Raw genomic sequence first — 25601 nt, forward strand, 5'->3', positions numbered from 1 at the left:
TCTAAAAATTGAGGTAGAGTTTTCCTACCTTTGACCTTTATGTGAATAGAATCATCTGGTATGTTTTCTTTCTTCTCCTTTTACTCAATGTTTGTGAGATTCATTCATGCGGTTGCATATAGCTATAATTCGTTTTCTTCTCTAAATAGTAATCTGGCATATGAATATTCTGCAATTTATCAATTAGGCTACTGATAGACATAGAAGTTGTCTGACTATTGTGAATATTACTGACTTAAATATTTTACTTATCTCCTTTTACAGGTGGATGCAAGTATCTAAAATATAGCTTTAGGTAGAATCATTGGGCCATTGCTTTTTTAAAAATTGGTCCAGTTTCACCTGTGAAATATAGTGAGTTGAAGAGTGTCACTCCCACTGTTACTACAAGAAAGCTGGACAAATTGCAAATTAATGCATTTCTTGAACCCATCAGTTTTCTGACAGGGCAAACTCAGGGCAAATGACTAACCCATATGTGGGTAGAGTCAGGCATCTACAGAGAAGATCGGGACCGTAGCATTTGCTTGTACAAGGCAGACACTACCAGATGACATAAGCTGCAATAAAAAATGTAATAAGTTGCTAAAGATCAAGTGTGGGATAGCAAGAGAATTATGAAGCCCATTTTCAAAATTTTTAATCTCTCTGATTTAGGTTTTTTAGTGGTGCTTACTTCTTATACACATTAGAGAACTGAATTTTGCTTGTGAGCCAAGCTGAAATTTTTTTTCATTTAATGCAGGAGTTAAGTCTATTTACATATATTGAAAGGAACAATATATTTAATTATAGTCCTCCTATATAATTTTTAAAGTTATATATGCATATATACTGGATAAATGCATATATATCAATACAAATGTAAATATACAAAATATGTCTGTGTTTGTATGTGTTTCACTTTGTGGCTGGTTCTTATTCTTACTGTTATATTTGTGATACAGTAAAGAATATATATATATTTTTTAAATCTTTTTTTTAAAGATTTTATTTATTTATTTGAGAGAGAGAGAGGTAGAGAGCATGAGAAGGAAGAGGGTCAGAGGAAGAAGCAGACTCCCTGCTGAGCAGGGAGCCCGATATGGGACTCGATCCCAGGACCCTTGGGATCATGACCTGAGCCGAAGGCAGTCGCTGAACCAACTGAGCCACCCAGGCGCCCAGTAAAGAATATATTTTTGTTCTAATGGTTAACTTCATTCTAACATCTTTTCCTAATACCATAAATTGTCCCTTCTTTTTAATATACTGGTATAAATATTCAGTGCTCACCAATAGTACTTATGCAGAAACTTCTCCAGTCATTCCTCAGTCAACGGGAAATTTTTGTCTGTGTAGTCTTCAGGGAGAGCCATCAGGAATAATATCCCCTGAATACCTATTTGTTTATAACTCTTTTGAATTTTAATCTTGATCATTTTGACTATATATGAGAACTATGGCTTACGTTTTTCTTAGCATAAAATGTTTTGTCACAAAGCCCAAAATCAATCTAATTTTCTTCCCTTATAAATTTTCTTTCTTCCCCTTGTTTTTTTTTTTTTATCTGGCATCCAAAGGTCATCCCACTTTATTATTAAAATACAATTGTTATATTGGAATATTCCTTGGTATTGATGATACTGGGTCAATTTTTCAGGTTGTCCTTTCAGTAAGCAGGCTTGTCTCATCTTAGGAAATTTTCTTGAATGATAGTTTTTAGTATTTGTTCTAATCTATGGCTTTGCTTTTCTCCTTTTGGACTAATTTCATAGTTGTGTTGGATTGTCCTTGCCTTACCTCTCACTCACTTTTTTTTGAAAGCTTACCTGTGTTTCCATTTGATGGTTTTCTGTTTTTCTCCTTTCCAATCTCCATTTCCCTCCTGCTTTCTATGTGGTTTGTTTGCTCTTGATAGTTAAGTATTTCTGAAATATTTAACTTAAAATACCGTCTCCAATGTGGTCAGCTGTCTGCATATCACCCTGTTGGCTAGCCATTTAATCTCTTTGTCCTTTCAATTGGAATTTAGGATTTTCTTACATACCATTCATCCCTTTCTTAATTCTTTAGGCTCATGTTGAAATATTAGATAATAGTTTCAACTGTTTTGTGGCCTTATAGCTCTGCTGTTCTTTCAGTGTCTGTAGGTATTTTCTTTTATCCTCTTTTACTTATGATATTTTTCTGTGGGATTCAATGATAATCTTTTCAGTCACTTATCTTTGAGATTAATTTTCTTAAAGCTTTAGAAGGAGTTTCCTATATAGAAGGTGAGGTGGGACAGAATATCTTTCTTAGCTTTAGAGTCCTCTCCTGTAGGGTTCCTTCTGAGAGGCTTCTGGGATGTATCAAGTGATATGGCCTCCCAGTGTAGACCTTCCTCTGGTACTTTCTCATATCTGCCTCTTGTGAGTCTCTCCCCACTCCAAGCTTAAATTTCAGATCCTTTCCTCCAGAGAGGATCTCTGCTTGCTCCTGCTTGGAATCAGAAATGCTCCTGATCGCCCACTTGAGGGTCCCCCTTTACAAGGCAGTCTCAGCATGAGCTTCCCAACCCTGAAGAGGGTCCAGAACTTCATCAGTGATCCCAGTGCTACAATGGCATTTGCTTCCACAATTAGCATTTTCTAACTGCTCACTGTTTCCTTTCTTTTGTTTGGTTTCTTCTTCTTCTTCTTTTTTTTTTTTTTTCTTGTTTTCTGGTTAAATTGTTTTTCTCTCTTTTGTTTGTAAGCCAACTATTGTATTAAAGATGCATTTGTTTTAATTTTGATCAATTTCTAGTTTTGTTTTACCAGCAGTACTTTTCAGAATATATAATCTTCCATGTTGTAGAAATAGAACCATCTTTGTATTTTTTTTTTTTAGATTTTATTGTATTTATTTGAGAGAGAGAGAGAGTAAAAGAGAGAGCACAAGAAGGGGTAGGATTAGAGGGAGAAGCAGACTCCCTGCTGAGCAGGGAGCCTGATGCGGGACTCGATCCTGGGACTCCGGGATCATGACCTGAACTGAAGGCAGTCGCTTAATCAACTGAGCCAGCCAGGCGCCCCCATCTTTGAACCTTAAAAAGAAATGACCTACAATAGTTTAATCATTGGAATTGTTCTGTGTCTTTTGTGTACTTGGATATCTCCAGGGCATAGAGAGGTGCCAGGCCCAGAGAAGATGCCAAGTAAATATTGTTTGTGCGAATGATGAGGAGGCTGAACTTAGTCATTTACTATACGTGAGATATTCCGGGGGCGACCATGAGGCCAGGTTTTAAAAAGTTTGCAGAGTTGTAGAGGATGAGTTTGTGAATCTCTGCTGGGACTTTTTGTAGCACCACATGAAATGCTTCAGTTGGATCATCATTCAGTGCTCAGAGCAGACTCGTAAATTCTGGGGGGGAAACCGAGGCTCAAAGCAGTGAATCGAATTTCCGTCAGGGCACCTGTGGATGAAGGGGTGGGGCTGAGATCTAAACCCTGGCCTCAGTTCAAGGTTTCTCAGTGGTTTTACTGTACTCCCTTCCCTCTTTTTAAATGAGTGATTTCAATAAAATGTCAAGTCTTACATTAAAAAAATTTTTAGTGAACCTAAAAGTTTCAGCTTGTCCCTCATAGATGTCTGATTCTCATCATCTGGAAATAATTTTCAAGTATGAGGTTGTTCTACTTAACCTATAAGAAGAAGGTTTTCACCCTTTCTAAATACAAGATTCTGTTACAGTAAATGTGCTTTTTAGTTGCCGTCTGGCATCTGAGGCTGTGCATCTGCAGAGGACATCCTAGCTTCTTGGAACCCCGAGTGAAATAAGAGTAAGTGGGCTCTCACTTAAGCCCAGAGGTGGCTTCTGGGCTGAAAAATGCATTGGCCTTTGTGTATGGTTGTTGTGATAGAGGATTTGGCTCTCTGAGGTCTGATTTTTTGCATATTGTGAAGGAGGGGACTCATCACATAAATGTTACTGACTTCAGGTCTGAATAGGAGTCCGTTTTTCAGTTAACTGTGAGCAATACGCACTGTGTTAAAAATTGTGTTGGAGAAGAGACAGGAGACTAGAGATGGCTCGGAAAACACTGCAACATTGGGAAAATTGTTGCTGACCTATCTTGGTCGAGTTCTGAGTCGTCAGTATTTGATGGTCAGATTGTGAGTGGACATCCGATATTGAGTGTCCTGCTTGGTGACCTCGCCTGAGCCCCGATCCACTGAATTGTGAGTGCGTGTGCTGACGGCCAGACGTCATGAAGCAGAAGGCCCTGTGCAGTGATGGCCCTTGCAGGATGTATTTGCTGTTTGCAGAAGGCCCTGTGCAGTGATGGCCCTTGCAGGATGTATTTGCCGTTTCTGGAGTGGGTGTTTGCAGTTTTGCTGAAACTGAGCTCCTGGACTCATTTCTCTCTCTTTCCCATCTTCCCACAGAGTCAAGCCTTTCTTATCACAACCATTATAGAATTACAGTCAGAGGGCCCACTTCAAATCGGCAAGTACCCTTATCCTATGTGGTACAGCATGGACTATAGAACTCTCTTTGCTTTTTTTCCCGTTTTCCTTTTAAATGGTGTGTGTATGTGTGTGTGTGTGCATCAGAATCTGTGTGTGCGCCCATGATGTCACACAGCGTGTACTTCTCCTGATACATTTACACTGCATCGTATTTACTGTGAAGCAATTTAGAGCAGATGTCCATAGGTCCCCGTTGTTAAATCTTTATAAGTGTGTTTCAGTGATTTGCAAATGGTGCAAAAATAGATTTTTTCCGGAATTTCTCGCTTTCCAGCTTTCTTTAGGAACATCCAGTCCGGCAACATCAGACCCTCCCTCCTACATGGCTGCTTCATGGAGGGGGGCAGTCACCCTCCAGTCTCATCCCCACTGCTCCCCGCTGTCTGTTCCTGACCTGCTCCACCTATTAGGTCACCTCCTTGGCCCCTGTGCTCAGGTTTTCCTCCTTCGCGTTTTAATTATGAGTGTTTCCAGCAACTCTCTGCTCAGTTCTAAGCCTTTTGAACCAAGGGAAGCCTCTTCCAGAATGTTCCATCATTTTCAGTCTGTGTCTGGCAGAGTAGTTCAAGGGACTTATTGATAATTCAGGTCAGAAGACCTGCCCAGAAGGATGGCCTTCTTGGATGGTGGACACAGATCACACAGGAAACATCGGACAACTAGACAGGCCTCTGTGCAACCACAGTGCCATAGTCATGCTCCTCGTGAAGAAACTCCTCCAGGTAGAACATCTCCCCCATCCTCTGTTTCCTCCTACAAATTATAAGTAGAACCTGTGCAGGCTTTGCCATGTGCTGGCCTAGCTGTTTTCTCCACGCTGTAGCTACCCTGGTTTTCTATATATTCGGTGAGTACTTGTGTCAGAATGATTACCTGTAATGAAAGAGCTAACACTTGGCATCACCTTTGATCCATCAGTACACAAATGTATGAAGTAGAAAGTAAAGACCCTCCACAATCTCTCCCCCCATCAAGATAACCAATGTTCAGAGTGTTTTCTCCTGTGAAGGAACAGTGCCCCTAGAGACGGATCAATATCACACATGAGAAAACACACACAAAAATAGAATCCAGTGCCTGGCACCTAGAAGGTTCGATAAATTTTTGTTGAAAGAATGTATATACACATTGAATAAATACATAGGTTGTAGTTAATATGTATCTGTTGAATGAGTGCATCTATAGTTCTCAAAATAAATTGATCTATGTGTAAATTTAATAAAGTGAATAATTTATACATCCTGTTTTGTAACTCGCTCTTTCTGCATCCTTAGTGACTCGTGGCTGTCTTTGTGTCATCATATATAGGTCTGCCTCATTATTTCTGATGGCTTTCTCATTCTGCTTGGCATGGAAATGCCATTTTATTTAATGTATTCAGTACTGATGGTCCTTTAGATAGCTGCGTTTTTTTATGGTTTTCTATTAAACAGTGTTGTAGAAAGCACAGGTACACATGCATATTTGCAGGAATTGCTGGTTCAAGGGATTGTCCCTTATGAATTCTAATAGCTACTGCCAAACTGTTTTTCGAGACCTTCTTCACTAATTTGTCTTTTCATGAGAGTAGATGAGGGTTCTTTTTCCCTACACCCTCACTAGCACTGGCTGTTACCATTTAAAAAAAATTTCTGCCAATCTGCCAAACCTATTAATCTAAAATTTTTAAATTAACTTTGAAACTGCTAATGTGATGGAGTATCTTCCTTCCTTTTTTGGCCTGTAGGATTTCTTTGTAAATGTCCATTGGAAATGTGTCAGTGGCAATGTTACATTTTCTCATCAATTGCTAGGAATCCTTTAGAAGATAAAGATACATTCTTCGATAAAAATCCCTTGTCAGCTTTTTTTGGGCAGATTTTTTCTTAGTCTTTCACTTGATTTTGAACTGTGTGTTTGTGTCTCATGTAGGCACATTTTCTGGTCCTGTGCTTTTAGTTTTTGAACTTGCGGGCATACCGAGAAAGGGGAATTCGAATCAAAACAAGGGCAATACAAAGGTGAGTGAAGACCTGAGAAAAGTGATAAGTGATCTTAAATCTGGCAAAATTCCATTGAAACATTGCCCTCCTTCGTGAAACCTATGAGGCTGTGAGTGTAAGATTCACCACTATTTTTTTATCATCAGGAAAGACCACTTGCTGGCAAATTAAGTGGTGTGTTCTTGACTGTTCGATGTGTCCTGATTTCAGGAATGTTAAAGTGGAAAAAAATATCCATCTTTTGAATTGATACTATTTAAAGCTGAACCATGCACGGGGTGTAAAATTCAAAGTATATAAATGGGCACACAGGCAAAAGTAAGTCAGAAGGAGTAAATTAGGTTCTCAGATATAAGCAATCGACCAAACAGAAGACCTCAATGCCCTGCAAGCAAACTGTAGATCTTTGGTTTTGACCATTCGCATATCGAGAATGTAAAAGGACTAGACCAGAGTTTCCCAACCACAACACTCTCGACATTTAGGACCAGATCATTCTGTGTGGTGAGGCGGTCCTGGGCATGGTAGGATGGTCAGCATTATCCCTGGCCTCTCTCAGCAGATGCTGGAGTACCCTGCCCTCCAACCCAAGTCCTACCAACAAACATGTCTCCGGACATAGCCACATGCCCCTGGGGGACCATCCCTGGTAGGAGCTACTAGACTAGAGCAACATCCAACTCTGAGCTTCCAGGATTTTATGAAAGCGTCCCACATAACTCCAAAATGGGGTTTCTCCAAGAAGAGTTGCCCACGTGACATCCAGACTTACAGCTGATTTGGAATCCCAGACCTGGTTTCTGGTTCATGACAGCTCTGCCATGAACTAGCCCGATGACCTCTTTTGAGTCCTCCCTTCCTCATCATTCAACCAGGAATAAATAACATCACCTCTGGGACTTGCTGTGGAGAAGGCAGTGAGATCATTGACGCAAAGCCTCTAGCCCAGCAGCTCAGCCAGCACCAAGGGCACTGAATCCACATTAACCCTTTCCTGGTGAATCAGGTGAAAAGGCAGCCGGCCAGGGTGTGTCCTCAGAAACACGTAGGATGCAAAGTCTGAAGCCCTGGCCCCGAGTCCTGCCTCGGCCACTGAGTAGCTGGGCATACTGGGCAAGCCATTTTTCCTTCCTCATAACCTAGACATGATAAGCACCAGTAGGCGAGAACCAAGCCAGGTGCTCTGGGACAGCACTTGGGAAACTAACCCACTAGAGAAGTACTGATGAGTATGACTATCAGATCTTTGAAAGATTTCTGAAAAGGACAGAACAAGCTCTTCCACAAATCCAAGAACCGAGAGTGCAGTCATATCAGGGTAAGGTACAGGAGAGAAAAGGAAAATTGTAACAGGAATCCTTCACCTCCCGATCCTTTTACACACGCAAGTGCCAACTGGTGACCCACACACAGACCAGGTCTGGCCACGGACAGATTCTGTTGAACCCCACATCATGTCATGGTGGTGGTTTAATTTGCCTTAAATGCCACCTGATTTTCATGAAAATCCAGATTTCAGGCCTTTTTCGAAAACTCCAAAGCTCAGGCCACACTGGGCCCATATCCCACATGCCCCTTGTTGAGACAAACACTGGCGAGGTCCCCCTTGGCCCTCAGCTGTTCTAAGTCACTCTGCTTTCACTAGCCTGGAGTCTGTAACCTTGACTTCTCTAAAGGCTACTATGTAGGAAAGCATTCGGACCTGCAGGGAGTAGTACTTCAACCTTGGCACAAACCGACACCCAAAGAGACACTCCCTTCCAGAGCCTCACCTAGGTCATCATCTCTCTTAGGTGGTGGCTCAGATTCTTTTGCTCCTTGACACTTCTGCCTCACAACTCAACGTTCCTGGGTTTCCTCACCTTGGTATACACCTTCCTCCACTGAGGCTATCACCTCCCCCAAAAGTACCACCGGCATCTGATGGATTATCTATCTGCACTGGGGATTTTCAAAATGCATCTTTCTTTTTAGAGCAGGACTACAAAAGACAGGGCGGCTACTTACCGTATCCTGACCAGCACTCCTTCTTCCCTCCTGCTGGTAACAGTACCCAGTGTTCTCTGGGGGCCAGCAGTCCCCCATTCCCAGTCCCTGTGGTTTGGGTGGGGCTGACTCCATTCCCATTTCCAGGGCAAGGCATGGGACCCAGCTGGACACATTCAGAGTCAACCCTGGGGCTCTGGCCACAGTGAAAATTAGTCTCTGTCCCTCTGGAACTTGAACAGAGGAGGAGGGAAAACTGGCTGGGGGTGGGGGTGTCCCCTTGGGACACAGCCTATGTAGAGAGTGGAACCCCTGGATCCAGCCCTGGCTGCAGCCATACTCCTTTTGGACTCTGTGGGTCACATATGAGCTAATGAAATTCCCATCTTGGCTTAAGGCAATTTGGGTTGGGTTCTCTTACAAGCAAAAGAGACCTAAACAATAGGAGAGAAAGTTGAAAGAAGTGCTTACAGTTGGGGGGAAAGGCTCTGCTCCAATTTTCTCCTGGTTTGCTGGTGTGGGTTTGGTACCTCTCTCCATGCACTGAGAGTGGAGTGTTGCTCACTGTATTAGCGATCCTTCTCTTAAGCACTTATCTCATGGTGTATAATTATTTCTTGTTTGTCTATCTCTTCCACAAATCTATTGAGCCCCTTCAGGGCAGAAACTGGGTTGTGTTCACTTTTGAATCTTTAATACCTTGATCAGTGCCACACAATGTGGGCTCAACAAGTGCCCCTTGATGAATCAATCAACCATCCTAATTCTCTTCTCTGGAACACCCCTGTCATGAGACCACCACATTAGCGTGGTGCCTGTGATACACAAAATGTCTGCTGAAACACACCCATCCTCCCATTGGAAATACATCACATCATGAGGACTCCCTCCTTCCAGCCATTCCTGATTCTCCCCCATGTTCGTCGCACGGAACCTCACTGTGGGGTTGCTCACAAGGTCCTCAATCTTGGGATGAGAACGTGGCCTTGCAATGCTCTATGAATGGATAACACACAGGATGGGAGTGCAGTTCACATACATGACTTCACTCGTGGGTGCAGGGGACCTTCTTTGCCCTCTAGGCTTCCTCTTGTGTTGAATGCACCCAGAATCCTGCTTCTGATGTCTACCAATAGCACGATAACACAAAATCACAATTCTAGGCTCTCTCCTGCCTCCACGTTCCCTCCCGAGGCTTTTATAATGACTTGAGTGGAAGAAATACAAATGTATCGAGGAAATCGACAGCACTGAACCAAAAGCTTCCCCAGAAAAAGTTTGATTTGGGAAGCATAACTGTCACACCCTTCACAGCTCTGGAATAGCCTCAGCTTCCATTGGCATTGAGCAAGAAAGATTTTCAAACAGAGTCAAAGGTCAGGGCCGGAATTACTGTCCCAGTATGAATCACCATTGACTCTATCCAGTTTTCATTTTCCCATACTTGGGCTCACACCGCCAGGGCCATCTGGGAAGAACTAGATTCACACTGGATGTGACAATCTTTGTGGAGTTTCTGCCCTATGCGAGGCACCACAGCAGACGCTGGGAAATGAAAGAGAAAGACAGCAAGGGCTCTCTCAAGGCATTTCGTTTACTGGAGAACAATAACAAGGAAAATGGCCACTGCATTGTAGAAAACGAGGTGCTGTGTGGACTTCTGAAAGTTCCCCGGGCTGGGGCCATCCAGTCTGTGTTGGAGCATCAGGGAAGGCCTCTTAGAGGCAGACACCTTTGCGTGGAGAGCTGAAGAATGAGTAGAAGGCAGCTACAGGCCTGGTGCAGTGAAAGGGGCTCCGGAGAACTGCAGGTAGAGGCTCACGGGTAAGAAGCCTCGGCCTGCCCTGGGAACTAAAAGTGGGGCACCTATGGCCGGAATCCAAGTGTGAAGAGAGAAGCTGCTACAGAGGAACTGGGGCCAAAGAGACCCTGCCAGGCTTGGTAGCTTGAAAAGGCTCAGAAGTTTGCACCAAAAGAGCAAACTCCCCTTTACTGACACAGTGTATAAACAGGCCAGAATGACACTGTGACAGATCTGTCTTGACACTCACTGAATATTGATTTCACAGGGAATGTTAGTAAGAAGGCAAAAGGGGGCGGGGGTAAGAAAACTCCCAAGGAATTACTTTGGATTCATTTACAGATTCTCCTTTGAAACATTGGCCCCCACTCCTGATTGATGAGGGAGCTGAAGACTAATTGAGGACAAAGCACAAGCTGACACCCTGCAATCCCCCACCCCCTACTCCTGGGTGGGATATGTGTGACATTCCTCCAGGAAACTTCCAACTGTCTTAATGTCAATGCCTTGCTAGAAGGGAAAACCACCTTACTTGACAATGACAAGGTCTCCAGGATCTTGTACGTTCTCTTTAGCATAGGAAAGTTCTTTTGAAACCCTGCCTTTTCCTTACATCCCCCAACTCCCAATTATATAATCAGATGCCCCCCACATCCCTGGTGCAGCAGCTCTTTCTACCCACGGTCCTGTCCTGGTGCTTTAATAAACCACCATTTTGCACCAAAGACGTCTCAAGAATTGTTTTTTCTTTGTCGGCTCCAGACCTCACCCCACTAAACCTCACCTACATTCCAAAACTACATCACTACTAGCCTACCTCCCTCTTGGCATTATTTCTATCATTTCCTGCAAATGACAGAAAAGTAGGCACCGCTAGGCTTTAGGGGACAGGCATCAACTCTGGAAACAGGATAAATGCACAGTAAGATAATAGGGTGGGGTAGCAACAAAATTAGACAACAAAACTAAGCCACTAAGCAAAACGTTATGGGGGGGGGGTGCTGAACCAAACGCTAAAAACCAAATTTAGACAACGGGAGGGGAAGTAAAAGCATTTTGGTACACACACAAAAAGAACTATCCCCTTGGGCTTTGGTCAAATCAAGCTCCCCTTTTGACCCAACTACTGGAAAAAAAGAAGCAAAAGCTGTGGAAAACTCACACTTTCATATCTCTCCCAGAATAAACAGTAGGTCCAGTAGAGCCAACTGACCTAAAAGACATTGAAAGATGTGCCCCAGATAACTGGGCACATGACAGTCACCTCCAGGAGCTCTCAAAACCACAAATGTTCCTGTTGCAACAGCTTAATGGTCTACAAATTCCGGTCTATTCTGTCATTTCAGAATCGATAATGTTTCCTGTCAAGCATTAAAGCAGTCCCAACGAAACCTGGAGAAGAATCGGCTTCCAAATCCACAGGGAGAAAGGGTTTTTTTTAAAAAACTATTAAAAAAAACAAACTAAAGGTCGTCCCAAGGGGTTTCCACAATTCTTTCCTCCCAGTTCCCAATTTCTCAATGTCAAGACCTTGGGCAGTCCGGTCCATAGGGGCCCGGGTTTGGAGACGGCGGCACCTGTACAGTCCCTGGATGGATGCCCGAACCTCCTAGGCGTATCCGATGGGCTCTGATAGCCCCTTACTCATTTAGTGCTCTCAGGCGCTGGGAGGTGGGAGGGTCTGCAGAGCGGGGTGACCCAGAAAGCCTGAGATCTTCGCCCGCAGAGCACAGCGTCTGTTTGGCCTGGGGCCCACTGGTTACCCGAGTTTTCGCCCAGGGAAAATCCCGGGGGGAGGGTAGGGAAGGCTCGGGTCCAATTCCCCCAGGGCGATGGTGGGCGGGGCCTGGACAGAGGGCGACGGGGTCAGGCGGTGACCAACCCCGCTGCTCCCCGGGGTCTCGGGCAGCGGCACCGAGCCAGGCTCCAGGTCCCCGCGTGGCGGAGCCCTGGGCCCGGACCCCGAGGCCTGATGCGGGGCGCTGTAAGGGACCGGAGCGCGTCACCAAGAGAGCAGCCGGCCCTCCCGCGCCCGACCCTGGTCCAGGCTCCTGCCGACCGGGATCGACGCACTCGCCTGCCCACGGTCTGGTTGGTCAGCTGCTTCATGCAGTTGGATCGCTTCTTTCTAGCGGCGGCGGCGGCCAGCAGGGCCAGGGCCGGGCAGCTGGAGGAATCGCCCGGGCCGGGGGGGGGGGGGGCGGGGGGGGGGAGGGCGACATCGCTTCACGTCCATCCGAGGCGGCAGTGGAAGCTGCTCTGGGGCCAGCGCCCCGCCCTCGCCGCCTCTCATCCAGTGGCGTGGCAGGTCGGGGCCTTAGGGGGGGGCCAGACCCGGGACGCGGTTCCCAGCCCCTCCTCCACCCGTGGCGGGAACCCCTGGGCCGCCTTGTGCAGGCCCGGATGTCCCCTCTCCAGCACTGCCATCGCCGCGCCCGCGACCCCCTGCGCGGTCTAGGCCGCACACCTGCGCTAGGCTGCGGAGGCGCCCAGCGCCCGGAGCCTCTGGTGAACCGTCAAACCCGGGTCTGTGACACACCGTCCCCGCAGGGGTGTCAGGGCACGGAGGGATAGAACACTTTGGAGGGATAGAACACTTTGGAGCCTCGGGAGGCTGGAAATGCCCAAAGTCTCCTGGAGGGCGGGCTTCTGCGCAGGTGTAGATATTTGTCAGATGCACCTCGGATCTGCTCTCCTAGGTGAATGGATGCATGTGACTGTGTACTATTCACCTCGATTAAAAAGATACTGTTGTGTGGAAAGCACAAGCTGCAGGAGTTTGTGTACCTTAAGGGGAAAGTCCAGGGCCAGATGCATTTTCTGTGGGCGGGCACCTGGGGGCAGTCAGGCAGGAGCACTCACTAGGGGCCCACACAGGATAGCCAGGAAGCAGGGGGAGAAGGGGAAGGGGCCCAGCCCTGGCTGGGAAGTCGTGGGGCTGAGCGGCTGGGACCGGGACCAGTGGCCATAGTCGGCCTTGGGAAGGCCCAAGGCCTTGGCATTTGCTAGCAACCTGGCCTGCACAGGGGAAGCGGGGCCCGGGCCTGCGCAGGTGTTGCCTAGAAACGCCCATTGTCTTCTGATTTATAGCCTGGCGCAGGCAGGGGTCCTGGGACACTTGGCGGGGTAGTCCGACTGCGCTGGACGCTTTTCCACAGAAGACCACGACAGTTGTATGACCCGTGAAGATGTGCTCCTGGGTTGGTGGCCTGGGCTATGGCCTAGGCCATTCCCAGCGGAGAGGGGATGGCAGTGAGACTTCCTTCACCGGCTACAACTCGGATCTCACGATGGACTTTGCTGATGTCATATCATCTCAGACACAAATCAATAGACTCCTCAATGAGATCGAAACACTGGAGGCTGAGCTTACACTTTGGAAACGTTTGTCCAAGGGACCAAATCGCTCAGACTCCAATGCCATCTGGAAACTGAGGAGCACCATCAGGGACCTAGAAGAGCAGCGGATGAGGGAGATTGAGGAACATCAACTCGGAGTTGCGACACTGCTCAGTGTCCATCAAGAAAAACTGGCCGACGTCAGGGACAGGCACCGCAAACAACTCCTCGAGTATGAAAAACGGATAGAAGACCTGCAAGATCAATACTCTGCTGGTCATGGGAAAGATGACTTACTTCAAGAAAGGGAAACTGAGCTTAGAAGGTTGAAGCAACAACTTGCAGAAATGGAGCGGCTGAATGACAATTTAAACAACGTTGTTTCTGATCTCAGAGCAGAAAACCAAAAGTTGGTTTTGGCGCTCCAGGATGTAAGACAACAGCTGGAAGAAACTATTCTCCGGAACAATGAGGATTCTCTGGAAAACAGCACTGCTGTGAGGGCTTTAAAAATAGAAAAAGGACAGTTAATAGCAAAATTGTCTCGGGCAGAAAAGAAGCTGTTGGAGGAAACGAACAAGTATGAGCAAACTATCAAAGAATGGTCGCCTTTAGAGCATGCGCATTTCATTCAACACAGTCAAGAGAAAGACCTGGAAATAGTACACTTCAAAAAGAGAATCGAGCAGATGGACGCCGACCATAAAGGAACGAAGGAAATGCTGTCCTCTGCTTTGGAGGAGCAGAAGCGATTGACACAACTCATTAAAGAGAAAGAGACGTATATTGAAGAACTTACAGGAATTCCAGAGCCTCAGGAGGAATTCGGTCAGTCTATCCAAACCTTCAGAGGCAATGACATTTTCCAGCCATCTGTGGAGGACAAAGACAGGTGTCTCCCATCCGTGACAGGCAAAAATCATCATCTGGGAGAAGAACTGGAGAGCCCAAGACAACAGAGTCGCTCTGTACCTGCGGTTGACCCTAAAATCCTAGACGAGATCATAGAACTAGAGTGTGAGGTGTTTCAACTCCAGGAGTTAAAAGGCGATCTCGAGGAGGAAATCAGAGAGCAACAGAAGATCATTTACAACCAACAGCAGGGGAAGATAGGACTGCTTCATTCTTCACAAGAGCAGAAGCAGAAAGTGGACCATCTCCAATACCGGCAGGAGCAGATGACTATTGAACACGCTCAGCTCCTTTGAGCAAAAGACGAGGAGATTCAGAATTTGCAGGACACGATAGAACAGATGAAAGCCCAGCTGCCTGACAAAAGCCAGCACATTCCAACAGAAGACTGTGATGATGTGGAAGTCACAAGAAGTCAGCCTCTTCCTAGAGAAAACGGAAGTGAAAAGCTTGATTCATCTGAAGCCGAAACTCAAAGATTCGTCCTAGGAATCAAAGAACACAAACTGGAGATGAAGTTTCTAACTGAACAGAACATCCGACTGACGGAACAGATCAATCGGCTCTCCAAAGAGGAGATTGGTAAACTAACTCAGATCATCCAGCAGAAAGATTTGGAGATTCAGGGTCTTTCCAGCAGGATCTCTGCGGCTTCTCACAGCCAGAATGGGGACGTGGAGCGACTTCAGCGGCAATTGCAAGAGTATGCTGGGAAAAGCGAACAGGTCTTGGCTGCCTTAAATGAGAAAACGAGGGAGAACAGCGATCTGAAGACAGAATATGACAAAATGGCAGATAGAATTACTGTCACAGGAGCAGACCTCCAGAGAATGCAAGAGGAAAATCAAAAACTGTCCACTAGAATTGAGAGTAGTGGTCAGGAGATATTTAGAGAAAGGATTCAGAATTTATCACACATTATTCGAGAAAAAGACCTCGAAGTGGATGCGTTAAGTCAGAAATGTCAGACTTTATTGACACTCCTGCAACCATCCAGCACTGGTAATGAGGTTCGAGGAACTAATATGGATCAGTTGAAGCAGCTTCTCCAGGAACGGGACACGTTAAAACAGCGAGTGAAGATCATGGAAGAGTGGAAACAGCAGGTGATGACCACAGTCCAAAATATGAAGCGTAAGTCACCCCAGCTTCAGAGAGATCTGGCACAACTCCAGGTGCGGGCTTTCACCAGCAGCGAGAAGGATTCTGAAGTCCAGACGACCTCTAGTGACCTGATCGAACCGTACAAAGGCAATGAAATACATTTACAACATTTAGAGAAGGAACTGGCACAAATGCAGCTCAGCAACGGGTAGCTTTGCAATGCCAAGGATCTCCTTCTAGGGAAACTGGATGTGATTTTCCTCCAGCCCTCCACTGACTCCTCGGAGTCAGCGGATTCTCTGGAGGCCATGAAATCTGACAGAGTGAGTGAGGCTTCTTAGTTGCTCCAAGAGGAGGTAGAAGAGCTACGAAAATCCATTCAAGGAAAAGATACAATGATTCGAACCCTCCAGGAAGATAAGCAGAGATGGATTGAGTCAGTGGCTGCCAGGAGGGAAGTAGAAGGCCAACATCAGGAACACAGGGATTCCGACATCGAGCAGCTGAAGGAGAAACAGGCTGTTCTACAAAACTTCCTTCAGGATCAGGAGCTCCGAATCCAAGTGAAAAGTGAGAAATTGCTTTCTTTACAGGAGAACTTCAGTAGCCAAGTGAGTGAAATGAACTTTTGAGGCAGACAGTCACCGATCTGAAGGAGAGAATAGCAGGGTTTGAAATGGATGTGTTTCAACTGAAAGAGGAAAATGCAAAAGTCGTGGAAACCTCTAGAGAAAAGGAAGTGGGAAATCAGGCATTGCAAGAGACACATAGGCTGGCTTGTGAGAGAGATGAAGTCCTGTTGGCCCTGAAACAGAAACAAATGGAAACCTGTGCCCTCCAGAAGGAGGTTCACCATTTACGTGAGAGCAAATTACGCCTAACCCAGGAGCTGGAGAGACAGCGACACCTGGCACTAGAAGCCGAAGATGCTCATCGCCACGAAGCTCTGGCCTCAGAAGACAAAGTGGCTCAATCAACTCAGGAAGGAAGTGACGGTCTTGCAGGGAAAACTCGTTGTGTCTTCCACTGCCATGGAAAATGCCAGCCGAGGAGCCAGTCTGCAGGTAGAGTCGCTGCAGGAGCAACTGCACGTGGTGACCCAGCAGAAGGAGGACACTGCGCTCCAGCTTGCTGCCTCCCAGAAAGAAGGAAAGCAGTATGGTCACATCCTAGCTGACCTCAAGTTGGAACTCGCCGAATGGGCAGACAGCCTGGAAGGAAAACTGAAGTCATTGCAGGGACAATTCCATAAAACAAATGCTGACTTGGAGCTGAAGGAAGTCCAACTCCAAGAATTCAAGAAACAGAATGAGGTCCAGCAGGAAATCCTGGAGGACACACAGAAGAAACTGATGAACTTAGTCAGTAAGTCCGAAGGAATGGTGGACAAAACCCTCCTATGAAGACTCTTCCTGGGATCTTTCCACTCACCTGATGCCGAATGGCAGGAAGCGTTAAGGTTGATGGGAAGCATGCTGGGGATCCGAGAAGACCAGATGTGGCAGCTCTTCAGTGAAGGGCCAGGTGGTGTTACCAGCTGGATGACTCGGGGGCCTGGACCCAAAAGTGCCCCCAACACATGTGTGAAGCCAGATCACGGACCTATGGCCAAGAATTCTTTTTCAGAACTTTTCATCCAGTTTCTAGAAGTGGAATCTCATTCAGGTTTGCCACCACCAAAACCCTCTGCTCATGACGGGAAGCCCCCAGATTCCAGAGGAAGCGGAAAACTGGCTATGAAACAAGGCCCACCACGTCTGAACACTACCCTAGGATCCACACCCTGGAAAAAAGATGTGAAGCCCCGCACCACAGCTGTGTCTCTTGTTACCCCACCTGGACCGGAAACAGATGGATCGGAGCACCTTCTTCTAAATGCCGTCACTGATGCTTTGCCCAAGTACATGCCCCAAATACTGTCACCTGCCAAGAAGGTTGGAATGGTGGCCAAAGGCCTCTCCAAGAAATAGAGGATCCTCAAGCCAGAGACGAGACAGCGCTCGGAAGACCCCAAGTCACTCTATGTGTTTACCTTATCCCAAAATGTCCTTTTGCAAAATGTACTATTTGAAGTTTTGCTTTCAGCTTAATAAAAATATTCTTTTATGCGTTAACAGAAAAAGCGTCTTTTGGTGACTGCAGAGGTATTCACCAAACTGAAAATGGTGCTTATTTCTTATGAGAGTAGACATTGGTGGGGTTGGAGGCTGTGGTCAATGGTACTTCCAGTATTGTCTGTAATCCTTTGATGTTTTCATAAGGAGCACGTATCTACATATACCTTCGGTAAGGAAAACATAAACTTTTCTTAATGTTCCAAACTTATCGAATACACGAGCACTCACGTCTTGTTTGAGAAACTAGGTTTATAGCATGAAAGTTTAAGATAAATACATTTTTTGAAAAAGTGCAAGTTTGATTTTCCCATCTATGTCCCATTTCTCTTTCTCCTTTTTTTAAATTTTTAATCATTTTATGTTGCCTGGGAATCCACTTCATGGGTAACCTGATTTCTCTCAGGCCTTTAGAAATATATGTTTATTTGTCTATTTGGGCATATAGTATTCTCTGACTTGCTTTTTTCCAAAAAAAATCACTCTGCCTTCGAGATCTTTATAAATGTGAATGAATTCCAATTTCTTCTTTAAAAGGAAATGTAGGCATTAATGGGTATACCCTAAATTACTTTTTTTATACCCTAAATTACTTAACTAGCTCCTATTGATCAGTATTTGATGGGCTTTTACTTCAAATGTCCATGGTCAACTCCCTTGTTCATTTCCTCAAAAGCCACTCCAAATCTTCATTTGCAGTTCCAGGCTAATTACACCACTGTACTCTGGAAACGATCCATTCAGACTTCTTTTCTTCTTCTTTTTTTAATTTTATTTATTTATTTGACAGAGAGAGCAGGAGAGCACAGGTAGGGGAGGGGGTGGCAGAGGGCGAGGGAGAAGCAGGCCCCCCTGTTGAGCAGGGAGCCTGATGTGGTGCTTAAATCCCGCGTTGCTGAGAGCATGACCTGAGCTGAAGGCAGATGCTAAACCGACTAAGCCACTCAGGTGCCCCCCCCAATTCAGACTTCTTTAAAGACCTCATTCCATTCTATTAATTTTCCATTCTGCTGTATCTTCAACCTGCCAAATATCTTAAATCCATCCTTCCCTTTCTGTTGCCAGTGTTCTGGTTCACCCATTCCTGTCTCTTGCACAGACTAGTGCAGTAGACTGCCTGCCGATCTTGCTGGTTCCACTCTCCGCCTCCCTTGCATCCATTCTCCACGCTGCTGTTAGGACAAAGTGAGATGAAAATCTGATGTTACTTCCCTGCTGTAATTATTTGAGGGTTCCCCATTGCCTGGAGTTCGACCTTTAAGAGACCATCCAAGCCCTTGCTTTTGCAGCCTTCCCTCCTGCTCATCATTCCCATACAGGCCACCCTTTAGACCCAGTGAATTCTTACAAGCCCCAAATAGATTATTATCCATATAAGTTCAAGTCCATGAGACTCATCATTGTGCTTTGACAAAGGTACAGAGCAGCAGAAGGATTTAATTTTTCTCCTCTTCACCCATTGGTGGGGGAGTGTTTCCCACCCTAATGTAATGGGATGCCCGGATGCTGAACAGATGAGCTCGACAGTAATTTATAACCCACGTGTACTTATGGCCCATACCGTGCAGGGCCAGGTTGCACCTGGGAGTAGAATGAACATGGGCTGTGGGGGGTCAGACCTTGGAGTAACAAGAGAGTGAAGGTGAGCCCTACTTCCTGCAGGAGGGCATGGCTGGCTTGCTGGATAATTCCACAGGCTGTCAGGGAACTGGACCTTACGACTTGAGGAGAAACTGTGCCTGGTCCCTGGGATAAGGAGGGCTGTTTGGCCAGGAGACCCGATCCGTGGGAGCAGAGGGTGAAGGGAACTGAGAGTAAGGCCATTGGAGGCCCTCTGATGTTCCCCGATGCCAAGACAACACTTCCTATGGAATCTTAATCTCACGCTCTCCATCCCAGTGGACTCTGGTATGTCCACATCATTTTCAGCCTGGGGCTGAGACTTTTAAGGACTAGGACAAGTGCTTCTCTAGGAAGTGTGGCTGGCACCTGACCAGGAAGGAGAGATGGCGTCAAAACCAAAATGTGTCAACTGCCATTGATGGTCACTCAGTTGATCCCAAGGGAATCCTGAAGTAGCCAAGGGACAGAAGGTAAGGCTGACGTCCCACACGCCGCGGAATCTGACAAGGACTGTGGACCCAAGCAGCCGCCCCCACCTGCAGGTTGGATATGCAGACTGGTTCAGTCTGTAGCAAGAAGGTCTTGGTAACTACATTAAGCTGGTGGGGTACCATGACCCGCGGAGTAACAGACAGCGGGTTATGTAGGCTCAGAGTCTGTGAGAGACTCTGTTTCCAGGAGAGCCCAGTGCACGGCCAACAATTGCTCCTTTCATGGTCTATAACCTAGGGCCAAGGAGGGCTGTTTCTTGCATCAGGAGCCCATGGACAATTCCAGGGATTCCAGGAAACTGGAGAGGTGCTTGCTAAAGCCTTTTCACTTAGGGAAATAATGGGTGATATTTTTTAAAAAGATTTTATTTATGTACTTGAGAGAGAGAGCTGGAACTGGAGGAGGGGGTCAAAGGCAGAGGGAAAAGCAGTCTCCCCACTGAGCAGGGAGCCCCACGCTGAGCTTCATTTCAGGACCCTGAGATCATGACCTGAGCCAAAGGCAGACGCTTCACTGATTGAGCCACCCAGTCACCCCCCAACAGGCGATTTTAACTTGGACAGATCCTAGAGCCTTTTGTTGAGGGGAGCCCCACCCAACCTGGGCTCATGGACCAGTAACAGCCTAAACGGGCTTATGTAAAATTTATAAACAAGGAATATGTACCTCCAGAACCGAAAAAATACTGAAAGACTTTGGACGTGTATGTCCTTTTTCTTTTAAAAGATTTTATTTAGTTAATTGAGAGAGAGCGCGAGAGTGAGAGCACAAGGGGCTGGTAGGGGCAGAGGGAGAGGGAGAAGCAGGCTTCCCACTGAGCAGGGATCTGAGGTAGGACTGGATCCCAGGACCCTGGGATCACACCCTGAGCCAAGGCAGATACTTAAGAGACAGAGCCACCCAGTCGCCCCCTGCAGTTGTATGTCCTTAACAAATGTGTCAAACAAATGTCCTCACAGTAGGATGTCATAAATGTGATGTCATACCTTTGTTCTTGGAGAAGGTTGGGTGCAATAAGATCCTGCCTGCAAAGATTGCATGTCATAGAGTGGTTTGTGTGCCCTGTGCATAACAAGGTAAAATGTGTCCCCTTCAAGGTCAAGGCACATGTGACTGAGAGGATGTTGAAATAGGCACTAAACAGAACATATTGGAAAAATCTATAATTGCAAAATATTCACCATGTTTAAATTAGTTGGGATTCCGGGTGGGCTTTTTTTATTTAAGGTTTTATTTATTTATTTATTTATTTATTGTAATGAGAGAAAAATAGCACAAGTGGGGGCAGGGGGAAGGAAGGGGCAGAGGGAGAGAGAATCTCAAGCCAACAGCACCCCGCACAAGGAGCCCAACAGGAGGCTTGACCCTTGATCCTGAGATCATGATCTCAGCCAAAAGCTTAACCAACTGAGCCACCCAGGCACCCCTAGGGGTCTCAGATGTTTGAAGGGGACCAAGAAAATATAGAAATAACTGTCGCAATGGAAGAAGTTTTGTAGACTCACAGATCCCAAGAAAGGAGGTCCTGAGAGCCATGGAGGGCCACCCAGGGAAGCACCCGGGTTGGTCAGCAGAAAGGGGGAGTGAAGGGAAAATGTGGGCAAGACCCTTTCTTGTGGTTTCCATGGGAAGGGACAGGTGAGGCAGGGTAAGCAGGCTTAAGACTGGCTAGTTTGAATAATTTCAGTGGGCTCCAGGCCATAGTGGTATCTGGAGTAGTCTGTCCCTGTCCCTCAGGCAATCAGAGCAGGGGATAGTGGCCTGAGTGTAAGAGCTTCTTAGAGGAGGTGCTTGGGGGTAAAGGTTCTGTATCAGTTGGTTTACATGTGAAAGGTGTGCTCACAGGCAAGCTGTTGACCAAGCCTGCCAGGGACAGTCCCTCCAAAGTGAGCAAGGCCTGAGATATCAAAGCATTAAATACAGAAGCTAGAAAATATGGTTATTTTACTAGGTATAACCATAATTTGAGCCCTCGTATTAAGTTTCTGAAGGTTAGCCACCTGGTGCATCTTAGCAGACATTAAAGTTAATTCAGAACCTATGTTGTAGAGGCACAAAAGCCAATCAGCCTCCTTTTATCTTTTGTTATATAAATTATTTAAGTAACTCTTGGTTTTCCAGTTGGGTCAAATTGTGAACCTATGGTCAACTAATTTGGGGGGGGGAGGGTTCCTCCTCTTGTATCCAGTTTCCTTTCTTCCATTCCTCCTTTTTTTTCGATTTGTTTGTTCCTGGATATACTTGTGGGGTGGAGGAGGGACTTTTTACCCTGCTTGTCTTTCTGTTTTTTTTTTTTTTTTTTTTTTCTGCCAGGAAGATCATTTTGTCCATGGCCGGAGTGGGAGCCTCAAGTGCCTGGATCCCGAGATGAGTCCCTGGACGTGCCGGAAGCAACAACACTAAGAGAAAGCAAGTGTGTAGAGGAGGGGTTTTGTACTGGGAGAGAAGTGGAGCACCAAACGGCCCTCCCTCCTCTTTTGTGTTTCTCATCAGCTCCTAAGCCCTGGTCTGCCATGGATGTGAGCCTGAAAACCCTGAGGGCTCCGGAGGACACACCGTAACAGGGAGAGGAGCGGCAGCTTGAGAGTCGGGCAAGGCCACTCCTGTTGCCTGAACCACAGTGACTCAGGAGGCAGCCAGGGAGCCATTTTTACATCTCCCTGGGGTCGTGACCTCCTTCCTTTCCACCCACAACACAGAGGGTCATTCCCAGGACGGTGTGTGGGGTGCGCTCTCCCCACCAGGATCTGTCTGTCTGCCCCAAGTACTGACCCAACACCCAGTCAGTGGAACTCAAGCACACCAGTCAGCAAGTCGTGTGGTTGTGGAACTCAGGGGGGGAGCCTTGGAGGCCGATCCAGGCCAGATGGAGGTCACACTGATGGCATCTCCCTCCTAGATGCAGTCAATTCACATCCATTCTCACCTTGTTGGCAAGGATGGGACATTAGTTTGGAAACGGATGGCGACCTCCATTTGAACTAACAGAATATGAGCTAACACACAAGGTGGCCAGGGTTTGCCAGTTCCCTCCCAGGTTGCGATTGTCACTTCTGAATCAAAGCTCAGCAAAGAACAGAGGTGTCCTTCACTTAGAAAATGACAGAGGTGGATCAGTATATCTGCCTCCACCTTCTTCCAGTTACCCTCAGCCTCACAATCCACACCTAGGGGGTTGACACCTTATACTACTAGCCCTTGACACTTATTACTGACTAACACCCATGGGATGTGTCCACTGTCAAGCTGGACAGTGCTAATTAGACTGTGCTAATTCAGTGGTTTGCATTACCCTCTTGGCAGAGGACCACTCAACGAAAGTGTTGTATTTGATCTCACCACTCCCGCTGGCAAGCCTCCCTCACCTCAGCCTTCCCCACTGTCATTTCTACTTTGGCTGTCAATGAGCTCTTGTCCCTCCATACAATACTAAGTATGCTTTTGATATCTGATCTTGCTCTAAGATATGTACACTGGCTTTTTATTGTTATTGTGCTTGTGTGTGATCCAAGCTTCTTAACGTTTGAGTAGATCCATTCAGTGCTCCAGGCAGAGAAATGGAACATAAAAATACACTTCTTTATTTTTCTAGAAAATGTTTTCTAAGAAGTGCAATACAAAATATATGTATAAGGAGCATCTTAAATATGCATAATAATGAAACACATGTGAACCACCCCAACTTGAGAAATGCTTGAGGTGCCTCTGCAATCCTTACCCTCCCCATTCCCTAAAGATCACAATGTGGTGCTTCTTGTTTCCCCCCCTCCATTCCTTTTCTCTACTGTATAGTATTTTATCATATATGTGCCTTTCTCTAAACATTCGTTTTGCTTGGTTTGAACTTTATAAAAATGTTCTATTCCCTTCTTTCACGGAATAGTATGTTTCTTAACTTAAGCCATTGATGCTTGTAACTGGCAGCTCTAGTTGGCTTTCACTACTACACAGTTTTGCATTGTACCCGTTTTCTGCACATTCCTTCCTCCACATTTGAAAGGCGATTATGTGCGCAAAGCCCTTACTTAGCACAACTCCTGGCGCAGAGTCAGCGCTCCATGAACATTTGCTCAGTGGTTGAGACTGAGCCCCGAGTAACTGTTAACACTAACAGTTGTTTCCTCCAGCTGGATTCTCTGCGCTTCACCCTGATGCTGAAGATCTTGTAGCTCTTCGTCTCCTTGAATGACCGTTGGAAAATATTCTGACCACAGGCACCTCTGCATAGAGAAGCATCTTCCCAAGAAGAAACCCGGTGCACTCCCCGCGCACCCATGACTACAATTCCCCGAATGCATTGCGGTGTGCCTTTGAGTCCATTCAGTTTACTTCAGCCACGACCCCCCCCCACCCGCAGCCTTCCAGGTATAGTGGGCAGGGCTACATTTTTTCTTTAAATTTTTTTATTGTTATGTTAATCACCGTACATTACATCATTAGTTTTTTTTTTTTGGTGGAACATCTGTAAAACTTTATTGAGAGAACTACAACAGTGAAGTACCCCACATAAGAGTAGTCTGCATGTTTCAGCTTGTCCTTGTTTAAATCTGGAGTAGTCCTTCACCTGCTTCTGGCATTTTAATGGGCTCTAAGAAGGGTAGACTTGGCCCCTTGAATCAGGGTCATCTTCAGTTATACCCCCAGCCTTTGCCTGAGGCAGCTCCTGGAGATCAGCTTCCAGGTCCCATCCTTGAGCCACAGGTCCTCCTTCAACTTCCTTCCCTTGATCAGGTAGAATATCCTGACTCTCAGGTGGTGCCTCCTTTTGTTTCGGTTGCTCATCGCTGGTTTGCTGCTCCTGCTGGTTAGACCCTGGATCATCTTTTCTTTGTTTGGATCTGGATCTGGATCTGACTCGGGCACTCATAGTTCACCCAGTTGAATTCAGCTAGCGAGAAAGCTCACGGCAGAGAGAACACCCCGCCTCAGTGGATCTCAGCTCGGCTCACAGCACATCGTTAGTTTTTGATGTAGTGTTCCATGATTCATTGTTTCATAATACCCAGTGCTACGCGCAGAACGTGCCCTCTTTAATACCCATCAACAGGCTAACCCATCCCCACACCCCCCTCCCCTCTAGAACCCTCAGTTTGTTTTTCAGAGTCCATCATCTCTCGTGGTTCATCTCCCCCTCCAATTTCTCCCCCTTCATTCTTCCCTTCCTGCTATCTTCTTCTTTTTTTTCTTAACATATATTGCATTATTTGCTTCAGAGGTACAGATCTGTGATTCAACAGTCTTGCACAATTCACAGCGCTTACCACAGCACATACCCTCCCCAGTGTCTATCACCCAGCCACACCATCCCTCCCACCACCCCCACCACTCCAGCAACCCTCAGTTTGTTTCCTGAGATGAAGAATTCCTCATATCAGTGAGGTCATATGATACATGTCTTTCTCTGATTGACTTATTTCACTCAGCATAACACCCTGCAGTTCCACCCACGTCGTTGCAAATGGCAAGATCTCATTCACTTTGATGGCTGCAGATTATTCCATTGTGTATATATACCGCATCTTTATCCATTCATCTGTCGATAGACATCTTCGCTCTTTCTGGGCTACATTTTTTATCTAGTGACCCCACCGCGGTGCCAGGGGACAGCGAAATTTTCCAGTGAGCGTCTGGGCAGAGGCACCAATGAGAAGGGAAAGTTGTTAGGGCAGCTGACGTGGGCGACGTCTCTGAGCGGCGCCAGCTGAGCGCAGTGGAACCAAGCCGTCCTTCCTTCTCGGAGGCTGGCTCGTTCCCCCGGCTCTTGTGTAC

The 25601-nt window shown here is 46.3% G+C and overlaps 1 protein-coding gene across 1 annotated transcript; it reads left to right on the forward strand.

The window, feature by feature from the left end:
* Positions 1–13436: 13436 nt before the first annotated feature.
* LOC113932537 (thyroid receptor-interacting protein 11-like) lies at positions 13437–17573 on the forward strand. The gene is given in 3 exon segments (XM_035722223.1): positions 13437–16218; positions 16221–16573; positions 16575–17573. Coding segments are annotated over 3 exon segments (4134 nt in total).
* The last annotated feature ends 8028 nt before the right edge of the window (positions 17574–25601 follow it).

The sequence above is a fragment of the Zalophus californianus genome, chromosome 10, assembly GCF_009762305.2.
Source record: "Zalophus californianus isolate mZalCal1 chromosome 10, mZalCal1.pri.v2, whole genome shotgun sequence".
Taxonomy (NCBI): domain Eukaryota; kingdom Metazoa; phylum Chordata; class Mammalia; order Carnivora; family Otariidae; genus Zalophus; species Zalophus californianus.